Consider the following 15,696-nt stretch of genomic DNA (forward strand, 5'->3'; position numbering starts at 1 on the left):
GCCCTAATTCAATGACTTCCCAAATCATTGACTTTTACCCTTAATGCTCTTACAGATAAGCTGCCTCATGGCTCATGAATTAAAAACCCAAATCCCAGGCCCGACACCAATCTTCCTTCCCATTTCCTACTGCCTTTAGGAGCAGAATGGATAGGCAGTTTGGTAGGGCCAGACTCACCTCTGGTTCCACTCCCCTGCTCCCCAGTACCCCACTCTGGCCACCATAGCTCCACAGCGCCCAGCTGCTCAGGCCCAGACCACCTCCATCTCCCATTTCCCTGTCACAGTCTCCTGGTTCCCTCCCTCCCTCGCCCCAGAACAGGCAGAGACAAGGCTTGCAGCCCCACAGGCCCGGGTTTACAGTCAGACACCTACCACCTACTAATCGTGACCTTGGGCAAATTATTTTGGGTGAAATGCATTTTATAGAGGAGGAAACTGAGGCTCAATCAAGCGCCAGGGTGGTCTGAGTGTTAAGTGAGATGGCATTAATAAAGCACCAAACAGTGCCTAGCAAGTGTCCTTCCCTTCTGCTCCCTGACGCCCTTCTTGTCTCCCTCGTTCCTCTCCACCCGTCTCCTGTCTTTGGAGTGAGCATTGTGGGAATGCCACCTGAGCAGCTGCACACTGGGGTCTTGGGCTTGTTTTAATGCTCTGCTGTTGCTGAAATTCTTAATAATTTCTGAACATAGGGCCCTGCCTTTTCATTTTGGACTGGGCCCTGGACATGGTGCAGCTGGTCCTGTCGGCCTTCAGCTCATGGCTCATCCATTTCTCCTCATACCTCCAGTCCTCATTGCCCTCTCCACAGACACTTCCATGAGCTCCCAATCTAGCTGGAGAGGTAAGGTTGCAAAGTGAAAGGTAGAAATCACTGGGCAGAGGTAGAAGGACCGAGGCTTGGTGGCCTAGAGCCTGTCCTCTTTCAGCTGAAAGGACTAAGGTGGCAGGATTTGTTAAAACAGTAAGCAAGAGTGGGTGAATTAGTGAGAGAGATAATTAGTGAGAGTGGGTGAATTGGTGAGTGAACTAATGAGTGAGTGGGTGAATGAGTGAGTGAATTTGCCCAGCCAGTGTGGCTCAGTGGTTGAGCATCTTCCCATGAACCAGGAGGTCACGGTTCCATTCCAAGTCAGGGCAAGTGCCTGGGTTTTAGGCTTAATCCACAGTAGGGGGCATGCAGGAGGCAGCTACCAATGATTCTCTTTCATCATTGATATTTCTCTCTCTCTTTTCCTCTCTCTGAAATCAATAAAAAGAAAAAAAAAAGAGTGAGTGATTACAGACAGGGTGAATTCATGTGTGAATGAGTGAATTAATGAGTGGGTAAATTAGTGAACTAATGAGTAAATGAGTAAATAGATGGATGAATTAATGCGTAGGCAAATCAGTGGGAGAGGCGGTGTGTGTTTGAGGGGGGTATGGAGGCACCCTCCTCATATTCTTTCAATTATTAAAAGCCTTCTCTCTGCCCTGCGTAGCTTGTTCTCCCAGAGCTGAGATAAGTGGGGTGGGAGGTGGGGAGAGCAATTGTTCAGAAGGAGAAGAGAGGCTGGATTTGTGGTCGAGAGACCTGAGTTTAGGAATTAGCTCTGTCACCATTCAGATAACTTTGTTTAAATCACATCTCTCTCAGGGTCTCAATTTCCCTCTCTGTAGAATGGGGAGCAGATCCTGGCCCATTTGTTATATCAGGATAAGAACCCAAGGGAGGGAGAGAGAGTGCTCCCCGCCACATCCCACACTTTGAGATTCCATAAGGGCCTGAAGAAGATTTCAACTACTGGTGGGTCCCCCCCTGCCCCGCAGGGACATCTGATCCTGACTCCAGTGGCCTTGGGGGCGGTGCTGAGCTGGGCTGGAGACCTGACTAAGGGATAAGCACAAAGGGGAAGGAGGGGCAGCTCTGGGGGGGTGTCTCCAAGGGCTGACTCCAGGTCCTGCCACCTGTCTGGCACCTGTGACAAGACACACACAGCTACTCCTCTCATAATCTAGCAATACATGCTACACATAGAGGCACATTCCAGTCTTTCCAACTTGCCAGGCACGATGGCTCCCGCAAAGAAGGGTGGCGAGAAGAAGAAGGGCCGCTTCGCCATCAACGAGGTGGTGAGCAGGGAGTACACTATCAACATCCACAAGCGCATCCATCACGTGGGTTTCAAGAGTCGTGCCCCTTGGGCACTCAAGGAGACCTGGAAATTTGCCATGAAGGAGATGGGGACTCCAGACGTGCGCATTGAGGCCAGGCTGAACAAAGCTGTCTGGGCCAAAGAAATAAGGAATGCCCCATATCATATCCGGGTACATTTGTCCAGAAAACGTAATGAGGATGAATACCTTGGTCGCCAGTGTGACCAGTGGGTCAAGAGTCAACTGTGTACCTTGGTCGCTTATGTACCTGTCACCACTTTCAAAAATCTACGGTTAGCCCTGACCGATTTGGCTCAGTGGATAGAGCGTCGGCCTGCGGACCAAAGGGTCCTGGGTTCGATTCCAGTCAAGGGCATGTACCTTGGTTGCGGGCATATTCCCTGTGACGGGTGTGCAAGAGGCAGCTGATCGATGTTCCTCTCTCATTGATGTTTCTAACTCTCTATCCCTCTCCCTCGCTGTAAAAAATCAATAAAATACATTTTAAAAAAATCTACAGTTAATGTGGATGACAACTAACTGCTGTTGGTTGAATAAGTTATGAAACTGTCACACACACAAAAAAGAGGCACATTCTACATTTCCAAAAGTGGACTGTGATTGTTGGCATGTCAGAGTTTAATTGGTAACAAATATAACAATCTTTCACTCTCTATAGATGACATCTTAGATTGAATCCAATAAGGTCTATGATCAACTAGGTTGAGCCATGTCATGCCACTTACATGACCGGTTGCATACAAGAACGACCAGGTAGACAGCCTGCACATGACAAGCAGCTAAGTATACAAACCATGACATACGCACTCTACCAAATGTACAACATATGACCTACTGTCTATGAGGTACATTCCTGAAACCTATTTCATACCCCAGACATATCCTACCCATCACAACGTACCCAAAAAATAAATCTACCCACACCTGAACTATATAACTTACATAACCTATTACATACATGATTTACCCCACCCTTAGCTGATGCCGAACAATGTATTCTAGATACTTGTTCCTCATCTAAACAACCCACCACCTATAAGATCTACTGGCTCTGTGGTCTCAGGCAAGTTATTATTTTGAAGCCTTGGTTTCTCCTTCTGTAAAATGGGCCTAATTTGTAGTTTCCTGTGACAATTAAATGAGATACTACTATAAGGTTGTTAGTCCCATCTCCAGGCCCCACCCAAACCCCAACCCGTAGAATCAACCACAGATCTTGAAATCAGAAAGACCTGGGTCAAAATCCAGGCACTGCCAGCTTCCCAAACTTTGTGACCACAGGTTCCACCTCACTCAGCCTTAGTTTGGCATTAGATAAATGGGTTGACGCGTTCTTCACAGTGACAGTTGGGCTATAATGGCCAAGTGTAGGCATATAGTGCAACAGTAGCAATTGCTGTCATTGGTGGTTGACTCTTGACCCACTGGTCACATAATCAGGACCCCTGCACAGAAGAGCTCCTAGCGATGGCATGCCCAGCCCTAAGCAAACCCTGGCCTCCACACCATCAACTCAGCAGCCCTTCTTTTATTAAAATTTTTATAAGAGCTTATTTGAGCCAAACTACTGACATATGCCAGGGATCAAGATCTCAAATGCTCCTCAGCAGCCCTCTTTACCTCTGCCCCCGCCCCCCCTTGGGCCATCAGACCCCAGCTCAACATGCAACAGCTCCCAGGGAATGAATAGCAAAGGCCCTCAGAGCTCGCCCAGAGGACAACTCCATGTTGCAGATGGAGAAACTAAGGGCTCGGGAAGGAAAGGAGGGGTGTCTTTTAGTGTTGCCCTGGGTAGCCGGGTGTTGGGGAAGGATTGCTGAGACCCAGCTGTGGGCAGGGTGCTCAGGCATCTGGTGTGGACTGTGGCTAAGGGAGCTGCCACTGTGAGCCACGTATTTTTCTTTTAAATTATAATAATGCCTAATGTTTCTGGAGAGTCTGTGCTAGACCCAGAGCTGAGAACTTTTCACTGTTCTCCCTTTACAGATGACAAAACAGAGACGCTGAGAGGTGATGTGACTTGCCTAAGGCCATACAGGTCATGACAAGAGGGGACGTGATCTGAGCTCTAGTATGACTCCGGAGCTGAGGGCTTCAACCCCTACATGCTGCCTCTGTCCTGGGGCCCCACAGAATAAGCTCAGAATCCTGGCGCACTGGGCTGGCGGGTCCACTGTCCGGTTCCTGCCAAGAGCCCAGAGATCTGAGAAGCGAAGGAGCCTGTCCCCAGCATGTGCAAGTTCAGGGGCATCCTCCAGAGCCCGGCTCCCCGGGCCGCCTGGCACCTTTGCGTCCCCTGGGTACTCACCACCTGCTATCTCCTGTTTCTTCTCCCCACCCACCGCTTGTGGTGCGGGAACCAGGGACTTATCAAGACAAAGAACAAAAGTCGTGGGGGAAAGAAGCCAAGAGCCATCTCCACTCTGGGGTAGGGCCCTTCAGTTTTGCCCCTTTGAAATTTCAAATTCCAGTTTGTGGACAAAGTCCTAAGTTTCTCACAATATAGGTCCCCAACCACTGACCAAACTCCAGTCCAGGCAGCCAGCAGGCCCAGGGCTGCTTCCTTTGGCAGCTCCCAAGGTCTGGGAGGAAGAGGTCCTGCCCCAGGGGGTCTGTCAGGCCATTCCTGCAGCTCCATCCCACCCCACAGGGACCCTTGCCTCGCACTTGAGAGGAGCCCTCTTCCTGGAGCTGGGATCTGATGCTTGTTGGCACCGACAGCAGATACCAGGTAGGCACCTTCCCTGTTCTGGGAATCTTTTCTGTCCCCTAGACTCCTAAAACACTGCTCATACCATCCTCCTCACCCCGGGGTACAGGCCACGTGGACTTAATCTAATTATGACCTCGCAGAAGATCGAGACATTTGGTGGATGAGGACACTGAGCCCCAGGGGAGTGGCTGCAGGTTGAGCCACAGACCCGGCCCCTCGCTAAGCCCCACAGGGTGGAAGGAACATACTCCAGGCCACACAGCGGTAGTGGGGGAGCTTTGCCTTAACACAAGCTCTGGGAGGACCCCTTTTATCCATCACAGCCCTCGAGGGTCTACCGCTTACAGACCCGGGATGGCGGTGTGTGTTCACTCAGTGACGGGTGGCCACTGGGTTGCCATGAGAGGAAGATGAGGGAGCTTGGGGCTGAAGGCCAGTGGGTTTGGAAGGAAACAACATTCATGTGGTTAACTGATAACTGAGCCCCATCCTTGGGCCTCCAGGAGCCTCCTTCCTCCCTGTCCTCAGCACAATTAAGACGAACTTACCTGCCTGCTAATCATTGCTGAGCCTGTTGATTTTGCCTTAAAAAATTAACTGGGCATGAGTTTGCGGTTTGCTTCACCCCTAACCCTGAAAAGATCTGGGTGGGCAGGAGGCCGCCCAGGTTATGCAAGAGGCCGTTGGCCTCCCCACGCACATCCTCTGCCTGCCCTCCAAAGGGGAGGTTTTGCTTAAGAGTCAACAGTTTGCTTGTTCCCCCTGTTCTGGGTCCTGAGCAAATTTGCTCTGTTACCAAAGAGAGATAAAGGCAGCTGGGGGGAAGCTTTCCATGTGAAGCGGCCGCTTTTGAGCTTGGGATTCGAGAATCCTGCAGTGTCAGAGCCAGGAGAGCTGTAGGAGGAGGTGGCCTGGGGCCTTTCAAAGTGGGTTCTGAGGTTCCCAGGAGCTAAGGGAGTGTGTGCACAGGCCCTGCTTCACCCAGTGCCTGCCTCTTAGGTGTGCTGGTCCTCAATAATTCATTTGAAAGGTTGAGCCAGGTACGGATAATGAGAACTGGAAGACTGCTGGTCCAGACTCATCCCCTCAGTCATTGTACAGATGGGGAGCTGGAGGCCAGAGGGGGGAAGCAACAGGTCACCCAGGGTATCCTGGGTCTCCAGCTAGGATAGGGAAGACAGGGGCTCTCTCTGGGACTCAGTGATGTATTCTGGATATTAGTGAACAAACGGTACTCAAACGCCCTCTTCCACCATTCACCCTCCCTCCCGGGGTTGGCTGGGGTCAGAGTGGCGCCTGAGAGCAACCAGAAGGCCTAAGTCAGGGAACTCACCTGGCTTTGTGTCCTGTGGGTCCTCAAGGAGCAGCCATGAGCTGAAACCAGGGGCTCCAAGTTCTAACTCATTTAGCCACGTCCTCTCTCTGCAGGCATCAGGCCATAGAGAAAGATGCAGAGCCCTACGCTGACAATCCCTCTGTGCCTCCGTTTTCTCACCTGTAAGTTGGGAACAACAATCCCTAACTCCTTGGGTTGTTGTGAGGATAAAATGGACTGAGACGTAGGCAATGAGGGGGCGCTCATTAATCTTCACAGCCGCTCTGTGAGGTAGGTCATGTTTTTATCACCCAGACCTGAGGCACAGAAAGGTTGAGTCATATGCCAACCTCACACCGCTTATAAGAAACAAGAGCTGGAGTTCCAACCTGAACAGTCTGGCTCCAGAGTCTGTGTTCCTAGCTCCAAGGCCACCCTACCCTCCAGGGCTGTTACACAGTAGGTGCTCAATGACAAGTGTCCAGTATGAGGATAAGATAAGCTCCATCCCAAGACACAGGTGGGCTTTATGCATGGCATGGGCTTTGAGGGCTGGAAGGCGGAAGAAGAAAGACAAGTCTCTATGCTGGAGTGGTTGGGGATGGATTCCTGGAGAAGGAGGCATCCTGGGCAGAGAAAATGTCTAGAAGTGGAGAGAACACAGTAGGTGATGGGGGAGGGCACGGAAGCTGCTGTGGCCAGAGAGCAGGGCATTGTGGGAGACACAGGGTAGAGAATGTGGTCTGGAAAATGATCAGGAAGGAAGCCAGGAGGACTTGGATCTGTGTGGGCGGGGCCTCCCCACAGGCTGTCTCCTGCCAGGTGGCTTGTGACTTCTGGGCTGAGGCTGTTGCTATCCTGTTTATGTTTCTCTCTCCTGGTTATGATCCTGACTTTATCTGCAGAAGTGACCTTGGGAGTTAGATGGGGCCTGCCCAGCCTCTGTGGGGCCTAAAGGATGATGGGGAGCCCCTGCCTGGCTCAGGCCCTGCTCTTGGGGTGAGGGATGAACCCACATCCCAGAAACTACCCTTGGTCTCCCTGCACCCTTATTCTAAAGGGCTCCAGGAGATGGCTGAAGTGAAGCATTTGGGAATCCTGAGACTCAGAGCAGGGCCCCTGCATATAGGGTATAGGTTGCTCACTGAACGAAGGTTCTCTGGCTAAGGTGGCAAATGGAGGTGGAAATCCAGCCCTTGTGCCACTTACCAAGCCAAGTGCCCATGGGGATTTGCCTGCCCGGGGGGGGGGGGGGGGGGGACGACGACACACCTTTTATTATTTTCACAAAGGCTCCATGTCAGCCCTGCCCCGGCTCTGTTTCCAGCCACTATGTGGCCTTGGGCAAGGTTATTTCCCTCCCTGGTCTTGGTTTCCCATTTGAAAAGTTGTCTAGCATAAAGCAGAGATGCAACCCTGATAGTGAATTAGAATTGCCTACGGCCTTTAAAAAATACCGATGTCCAAGCTCCATCACAGACCAATGATCAAATCTTGGTAGTAGGGGTGGGTGGGTTCGAGGTATCAGTATTTTTTTGAGCTTTCAGGTGATTCTGATGTGCAGCCAAGATTGAGACCCACTGTAGAAGGGCTTGAAATTTGGAGCAGAAAAGGCCTAGTTGTGCATTCAAGTTCTACAACTTACTAGTTGCACCTTCAGTGAGTCTCAGTTTGCCCATCTGCAAGGTGGGAATGACAACAGCTTCCTCATAGAGTCAGAATGCCAATTCAGTGAGAGGATATTCAGACAGTGCCTGGCACTGTGGCCAGCAAGTAGGAAGCTCCTGATCCAGGCCTTCCAGGAAGCCTGACAGTATCCATGGCCATTATTTTGCTACTGGCAAAATGAGACTGACTGAAAATAAAGGGCACAAGAATTCAGAGACTCGGAGTTAGGCTTTCTCTGTTCCTTTAATCAGCTCCTAGTGCATGGGTCTCCATCTTCACTGCACACCTGTCATCCTCATGAGGTACGTGTGATGATGATGATTTGATAGTTTACCTAATTTGTTAACATTTTAAAATTTATTTTTTAATCGGCACTACCTTCGGATGGTCCCCAAATCAAAACAATATAAAAGATGCACTTTGAGAAGTCTTGCTTCCTCCCCTGTGTCCTGCCCACCAGTCCACTCCCCTCTTCACATAGGTAACCACTTCTCTTACTTTCCTGTGTATCCTCCAAGTTTTCTTGAGGCAGCATATAAGGTCATCTATCATCATCCATGCCCCTTACACTGTTCTGTACCTTTCTTGCTCATTTAACAGTAAAGCTTGCAGATTTTTCCATAGCATTTGTGAGCAAGCTTTGAGGAAGGGTTCTTGCCCCCTTCACACCTGAGGAAACTGAGGCTCAGAGTGCTGAGTCAATGGTGTCTGAGCTCTCTCTGCCCGGCTCCAGAGAAGGTGTTTGTCCCCCTGCCCCACTGTGGCCTTCCAGGATGAATATCCTCTCACTGAATTGGCATTCTGACTACACTTCTCCAGGGCAGGCCTGGCAGGGGGCGGGGTGGGGGTGGACTGTCGGGGCCTCCACTGTGCCTGGGCACCAAAGCCATAGAGGGGCTAAAGCAGGAAAGAGAAATGTTTATAAAGTCATCCAGATGGTAACCCAGTGAGGGGATGTTCCCTGGATGGGACAATTCAGGCCTGGTGGTCGTGGCCTCCAGCAGAGTGGAGCCTCCCGGGGAACTCTGCCAGCCTCAGGCTGTGCTGGTGGCAGGGGAGGGCAGCGGAGGGGAGGCAGGGAGGGAAGGGAAGGTCCAGGGCAAAGAAGACTGAGGGGGCCCTATTCCTACAAGTCAAGGAGGGGGATTTGGAATTCAAGGCAGAATGGACATTTTGAGCAAATGTTTTCTGCTCAGGCTACCTCAGGGCTCCCCCAGGATTCTTGAACTGCTTCAGTTTGCTGACTCACTAACCCTGGACAAGTCACTTTCTCACTCTGTGCCTCAATTTCCCCAAAGCAAAAATGAAGAAGATTGGGTAGCTGGTCTTTAGTTAGTTTTGGAGCACTCTTAAAAGACTCTGTGAGGCTCTCCTTACCTTGTTGAGGAAATCTGAATGCTGCCTTGATTAGAATGGGGTGAGCCCATCTGGGCCCTGGGCCTTCCTGGGGTGGGGGCTACGAGTACAAGGTCTCTACCCTGCTCCAAATCTGGACTCCTCCCCTTGGTCCTGTGTCTCTCTCCCATCCCCATCCTCCTCTCCAGTTAGATGTGGAGTTGGGACCATACCTGGTGGGTCCCGGGGGAAGCCCTGGCCCCAGTCTGACATCGTCCTCCTCGTGCTATGGGGTCCCGCACAGTGGGCAACCGCTTCATCCTTGAGGGAGCTCCCACTGCCACCCTGGCACCCAGGACCCTTAAGGGCTGCTGGACAGAGTTAATCTCTTAATACTGGTCACAATGAGATTTCAGGGATGGTGGGAGGCGGTCCCATGGAAACTGCAGACCCGCCCAGGACCCATGCAAGGACTTAGCCACAGGGGTGAGCAAGGGGATTCTAGAGGCCCAACCCAAACAGGAATGGGAGACAGTGGCCTGGACTCCTGGGCCCTGCCCCAGCCCCGCTGTTGTCCCTCTGGAGAGTGTGTGAGATAAACCATCCGTCTCAGACTGCCTCCGTGTTCTCCTGCTACACTAGACGGAGCCATATTCACAGGGAGGGCCCTGTCACCTGTCTGGGCCTTAGTTTCCTCATTCTCCAATTGGGGTGAGAATGCTCAACCCACAGGCTTTTCTAGAAGAGTGCAGGCCTCAGAGCCTACCAGGCCTGAGTTTGAAGCTAAGCTTTTTCCACGCAGACTGTAGCCCTAGGCCAGAGACTTCACTTCTCTGAGTTTCAATTTCCTCATCCATACAATGGGCACAATCACTGACTGGTGAGTACTGATGCTCAGTGAATGTGAGTCTCCTCACCTCTTTCTGAGCCCCATCTACACTGCACAGCTGCCCCCATCCCAGCCACTTGCAGTTTTCAGAATCCCACAGCCTTGTCTCTGGCCTTTACACATGCCAGGCCTTCTGCCCAGAGCAGCGGTCACACCTCTTTCTTCAAATTCTCATCCTCTAAGTCCCATCTTAGCCATCTTCCTCCGGGCAGTCCTGCTGGCTTGGGCAGGGCCCACTCCTCCTCGCGCTCCCACAGTCCCCAGTGCTTTACATCATCGGAGTGTAATCCAGTGGTGGTCACTGGTTATTGTCTGCCTCTTCCTCTTTTGCCCCTATATTCCCAGAACCTAGCTGGAACTTAATATAATGGGTTGGATGAATAAATGAAGGAAGGAAGGAATCTGTCCATCTAATCTTTCAACATTTATCCAGCCCCTTCCATGTGCACTGTTGTGGATGGTTGAGCAAATAAAGATACAGGATGCCCAATTAAATTTGAATTTCAAATAAACGATGAATAATTATTTTAGTATAAGTATGCACCAAATAACACCTGGGGCACTCTTATACTTAAAACTCTTTGTTGTTTATCCTCAAGTTCAAATGTAACTGGGTGTTCTGTATTGGATCTGGCCATCCTATTCCCTCCTCCACAGAACTCCATTTCGGTGGGAGGCACCGTGGAAATAGTATGCAAGCAACTAAAAAAGAGACGAATTTCAAATGCTGGATGTAATAGCGCCTGGGGACTGTAGGGATTATTTCAGCATAGGGTGGTCTCTGAGCTAGGGGCCTTATCCTCAAGGGACAGTTCTAAGCTGCAGTGTGATACTACTGTGTAAAAGTCCTTTCAGGATCTTAAAGGGCACCGTGGAGGCTGTTAAACTTGAGAGAAGGGCTCAGAAGCAAGCAGAAGGGGCAGCAGAGGGAGGGCAGCTGCCGAGTCTCACCTGACAAGCCTCCACAATTTTGTAATTTGGATCTGAGCCTTCACAAACCTTCGCGAACTCGCGGCCCCACCCCTCGGTCAGCCAATGTCCTCTGCGGGGCTGAGAGCCAGAGGAAGGGGCCGTAGGGGCTGTGCAAAGAAGCGTGGCCACCTGTCTCCCAGTTGCCCTGGGACGCCGCGCAAAGCCGAAGGGCGTCCGTCAGAAAGCGGCCCAGAGGCACCGCAGCGCCGCGCTTTGAGCGTCTTTGGGCTCCTCCTAGTGGCCAACACAAGAACTGGCTCTCAGAAACTTTTAAATAACCACACGAGCTTCACCAATCACAGCGAAAGTTGCATTACAATCCCACCAATCACAGGCCCAGACGGACAACTCTCTCCCAACTCAGCGGAAGACAGCGCAACACAACTCACTTGATTTAGTTAGGGACAAGCTAAATTCCCTCCTGTCAAACACCAACACCTGGCCACTGCACCTATAAGAACGCAAGATTTTAAAACGGGTTCCCCACGGCGGTTCCTCGCTGCAGTTCCACCATCTACGAAATTTATATTCCCCACACCCGGTTGCAATGTCCAGGTGCCTTTAAAGAGGGTCCCCGGTTTTGTGCTGGCTCCCTGTGGAATCCCTCGTTTGCATTCAGGGATATTTAGTATCTTAATATTTCATATTACTATTATAAAAATTAATGTGTGGGTCCGGAAGACTGGGAAAAGATGATCTTTGGAGTTAGATACAACTGAATTTGAGTCCACTTATTAGTTTTGTAAAGTAGAACAATTCACTTCCCTTCCTTAGTCTTAAAAAGAGAATATTAAGACCGGCCAGTGTTGCTCAGTGGTTGAGCATCGACCTATGAACCAGGAGGTCACGGTTCCATTCCTGGTCATGGCATATGCCTGGGTTTGGGGCCAGATCTCTAGTGTGATGTGTGCAGGAGGCAGCTGATCGATGATGATTCGCTCTCATCATCGCTGTTTCTATCTCCCTCTCCCTTCCTCTCTGAAATAAATAAAAATACATTTTTAAAAAGAGGATATTAATAATAATATCTACATTAATTGTCACATTCCATCACCCCACCCCCTTCTCCGTTATTCAAGCCCAAGTCCTGGAGTCACTATCTTTGTGTCTTTCCTCCCATCCCTCCCAACACATCAGAAATCCAGTTCTTGCCACCTCTAATGGAATCTCAAATTTTCATCGTCTTTTCATCTCCACCACAGCCAGCCTTGCCCACAACACCATCATCTCTCCAGGTCTGTAAAAGTCTGTTCACTTCTCTTTGTCCTCCACTCTGGGTCCCGTACCCATTCTTTACCCAGAGTCCAGGGATGATCTTATAAAACAGATTGGATCAGGTCCCTCTCTTAAACTATTACAGCTTCCTATGCATTTATAACAAAACTCATAAAATTCAAAATGTCCATGGACTGAGGCCTACCCAACCTTGTTTCTGTATCTCTACATATCCAACCTAATTTCACTTCACTCGCCCCACCCCACACTAGCAGCCACACTAGCTTTGTTTTTGTTTTTCTTTCCTGTCTCAGGGCCTTTGTACATCTCCTCCACCCCCATTAAGGAGATGATTCTGTCTCCTGTATTCCCCAGGGTGCACCCCACATCTTGAACAGTTTAAAATTAAATGCATAATAGGTGCTTAATAGATATTTGTTGGATAAATGACTGAAAAGATTTTTTAGGAGAAACGGATATAATGTGCATGAAATGCTTGGTGCCTACTATGTTTTCAATGAAAAGGATCCTATGCTTATCAGAGAAATTTTGGAAAGTAAAATTAAGAGAGAAGATTAAAAATCATTTGTGCCTTTTCATTTGGAAGACTTCAACTCTTGTTAAGCAGGGTTTCTTGACCTTGGCACCATTGACATTTTGGGCTAAATAATTCATTGTTGTAGGATGCTTGGCAGCATCTCTGGCCTCTACCCACTAGATGCCTGTAGCACTCGCCCCCCCCCCCCCCCCCCCCCCCCCCCCAACCAAAATTATCTCCAGACATTGCCATATGTCCTTTGGAGTTCAAAATAACCCCTGATTGAGAATCACTGTGCTAAGACCTCTAGACTTACAGGAAATTTTCTCCCAAAAATTCAGTCTGTCTCAGTTTTTCAGTGTCCATTGGAATCACTTGTGGTCATTATTAAAAATTCAGATGCCTCAGATCCCACCTCAAGGCTCCAGGGTCAACAGTGGGCCCAGGCATCACATGTTTAATGAGCTTCCAGATGCTTCCGATGCATGGAGCCCTCAGAACCCACTTTGCAAATGCCTCCAGGAAGCCTCCCGATAATCAGATAACCAAGCACTGGGTGAGGCTCCCTTCTCCCTTGAACCCATCCCGCCCCCCCCCCCCCTTCCTTGAATTTCTCTCCTTTCCAATTACCCATCCTTGGCCATCTCTTCAAAATAGTGACAGAACCAAATCCTAGCTCAGCCAAAGCCCAAACTGCCTCATTTACCTTCAGGGAAGAAACAAAAACTGGCCACAGAGCTCAGCTGAACCCACTTATGAAATCAAAAGGAATCCTGAGGCGCTGCCTGGGAGAAGTATCAGCTTAACAGATGGTGGTGTCTCTGGGAACAGGTGCTGGGACAGAACAATCCAATGAGTCATGACTTGGCCTACCTTTCTAGACCCATCTTTCAGGCTCTTTTACTCAGGGTCTCTGTGAGCTGTTCTCAATTCCACTTCTCTCCTTTCAGGCACATGGCAGGATTACACTTTCTTGCCTCCTTGTGACCATGTGACTTGTTTTGGCCAATGAAATGTGAACAGAGGCCAGCTGTGTCACACCTGAGCAGAAGGTTTAAGAGCCAGTACTTAGGTTGCTGTGGAAGCACATACAGATATGGAGTCACCAGGAAGAGAAGAGCCCCCTGCCAGCCCATGCCAGATATGTACCGTAAGTGAGCAATAAATATCTGCTGTGTTAGCACGGAGGCACATGCTTATTTTGGTCATTGTGGCAAAGTCTCACCTATCTTTACTGAACACGTTCTTTCCAAAGCTTCACTGATATTCCTATGACCATTACAATTTGTCATATCTGAAAACCACTTACGCTATTAACACTTTTCTTAACATCAACTCACTTATTTTAACTTAGATTTATTTTAGAAGGAAATGTTATTACTACCAAATGAAACACCAGTATCATAAGTAGAAACCAAAGGGGAAATAAACAGAGTGAAATAAACTGTTATATTATATCCTGACTTAATATTGTTATCTTTCAAAGCCTCTGGGTTCTTGATCTGTTCTCTCTTTGTTTAAAAAAAAAAGGGGGGGAGGTCCCTAAGTGTGTGTCAATCTTTTGGGCTCCAGAAAAGTGGCTGAGATTGTCAGATGTTTGGAGGCAACACAGTATAGAGGTGAGAGCACAAATTCTGGAACCTGACTTTCTGGGCTTGAATTCTGGTTCTGCCATGGACTAGCTCTGTGACCTTGGGTGAGTTACTTAACTGCTCTGTTACTTTGTAAAATAGGGATGATGGTGTGGATGTCTTGGGTTGTGAGGGTTATTCGTGTTAATATACAGAAAGGTCTGTGCTGGCACATAGTGAATATTATACAGATGTTAGCTATAAAATAATGGCAGGATCAAGATCCAGATGGGCTTGGAGAGATGTTTGAATTCAGTGAAGAAGAAAGAAAAGTCCTTCACATTGATTAGAAATAAATCACCTGGACAGTGTGGATGGGGAGAGTTGCTTTAGCAGCAGGAGACATGATAAAGTTTTAGAAGTTTTCTTTGGTGGCAGCTGCCCAAACTGCTCACCCGATCACATGTGCCATTAGTGGGACGTGGTGCTCAGGCCAAAGGAGCTAAGGAGCCCTCTGTTCTCTACCCTTAAAGCACCATACGAGAACAATTGTGCTTGATGTCAATTTTAATCGGAACACTTAAAATCTTCCTAGGATGGGACAGGGTGAGAATAATTGAAGATCCAATAGAGTTCTGAGCTGTCTATTGGAGAAGAGGAGAGGGGCAGTGTGTAGAGTGGTCAAGGCCACTGCCTTTGAAACTTCAGTGGTACCATTTACATAACTGTTTGACCTTGTGAAAATTATAACTCTTTAAGCCTTATTTGCTTCATCTGCAAAATGGGAATTAATAATAGGACCTCTTTATAGATTGCTTTGTGGAGTAAATGTGATGAACTTTAGAAACCCGGCATGCAGCTGCCCACCATGTAGTTGTGTTATTTACTGAAATCAAAGTACTTTCCTTTAAAAGAATGCTGACCTATTCTTACAGCCCCAGAAGACAAACCAGGACCAACAAATGGATGCTACAAGGTTTGTGCTCAAAATGGAGACCATTTTTCTACCAGATACAATGGTTCTTACCAGGGGAAAAGCTACTTTATTAAGTAGTGAGCGTACTGTCATTGGGAGTATCAAGCCTAAGCTAAATGTCAGGGAGGATGGTGACAAGATTCCGGCAAAGGACCAGAGGTTGAATCAAAGTAGTATCTCCCAGGGGCAAAAGTCTTAAATAAAATACCGTCATAACCAAATTCATGTTGGAAAAACTGGCTTATCCACAGGCAAAACAATGAAGTTGGACTCTTAGTTTATACCATATACAAACATTAATGCAAAATGGAATAAAGACCTAAACATAAGAGCTAAAACTATAAAAT

At 48.9% G+C, this 15,696-nt stretch overlaps 1 protein-coding gene and 1 long non-coding RNA gene across 8 annotated transcripts in view; both read left to right on the forward strand.

Moving 5' to 3' along the window:
- The first annotated feature begins 2,013 nt into the window (after positions 1-2,013).
- LOC102240545 (60S ribosomal protein L31) lies at positions 2,014-2,676 on the forward strand. Its single transcript, XM_005871241.2, has 2 exons — positions 2,014-2,429; positions 2,652-2,676. Exons 1-2 carry the CDS (start codon positions 2,053-2,055, stop codon positions 2,674-2,676), a joined length of 402 nt encoding a protein of 133 aa, XP_005871303.1. The 5' UTR covers positions 2,014-2,052.
- Positions 2,677-4,479: 1,803 nt separating this feature from the next.
- The window catches only part of LOC102240843, a 47,620-nt gene continuing 36,403 nt past the window's right edge, over positions 4,480-15,696 (forward strand). Inside the window, exons 1-5 of one of the 7 annotated variants that reach the window (XR_001363074.1) lie at positions 4,480-4,888; positions 6,299-6,367; positions 13,753-13,947; positions 14,375-14,498; positions 15,309-15,349. This is a non-coding gene — a long non-coding RNA (uncharacterized LOC102240843). Of the gene's footprint in view, positions 4,889-6,298; positions 6,368-13,752; positions 13,953-14,374; positions 14,499-15,308; positions 15,666-15,696 lie in introns of those variants that run through there. The other 6 variants (XR_001363071.1, XR_001363072.1, XR_001363069.1 and 3 more) reach the window with 6 other exon arrangements.

The sequence above is a fragment of the Myotis brandtii genome, unplaced genomic scaffold (assembly GCF_000412655.1).
Source record: "Myotis brandtii unplaced genomic scaffold, ASM41265v1 scaffold333, whole genome shotgun sequence".
Lineage (NCBI taxonomy): Eukaryota > Metazoa > Chordata > Mammalia > Chiroptera > Vespertilionidae > Myotis > Myotis brandtii.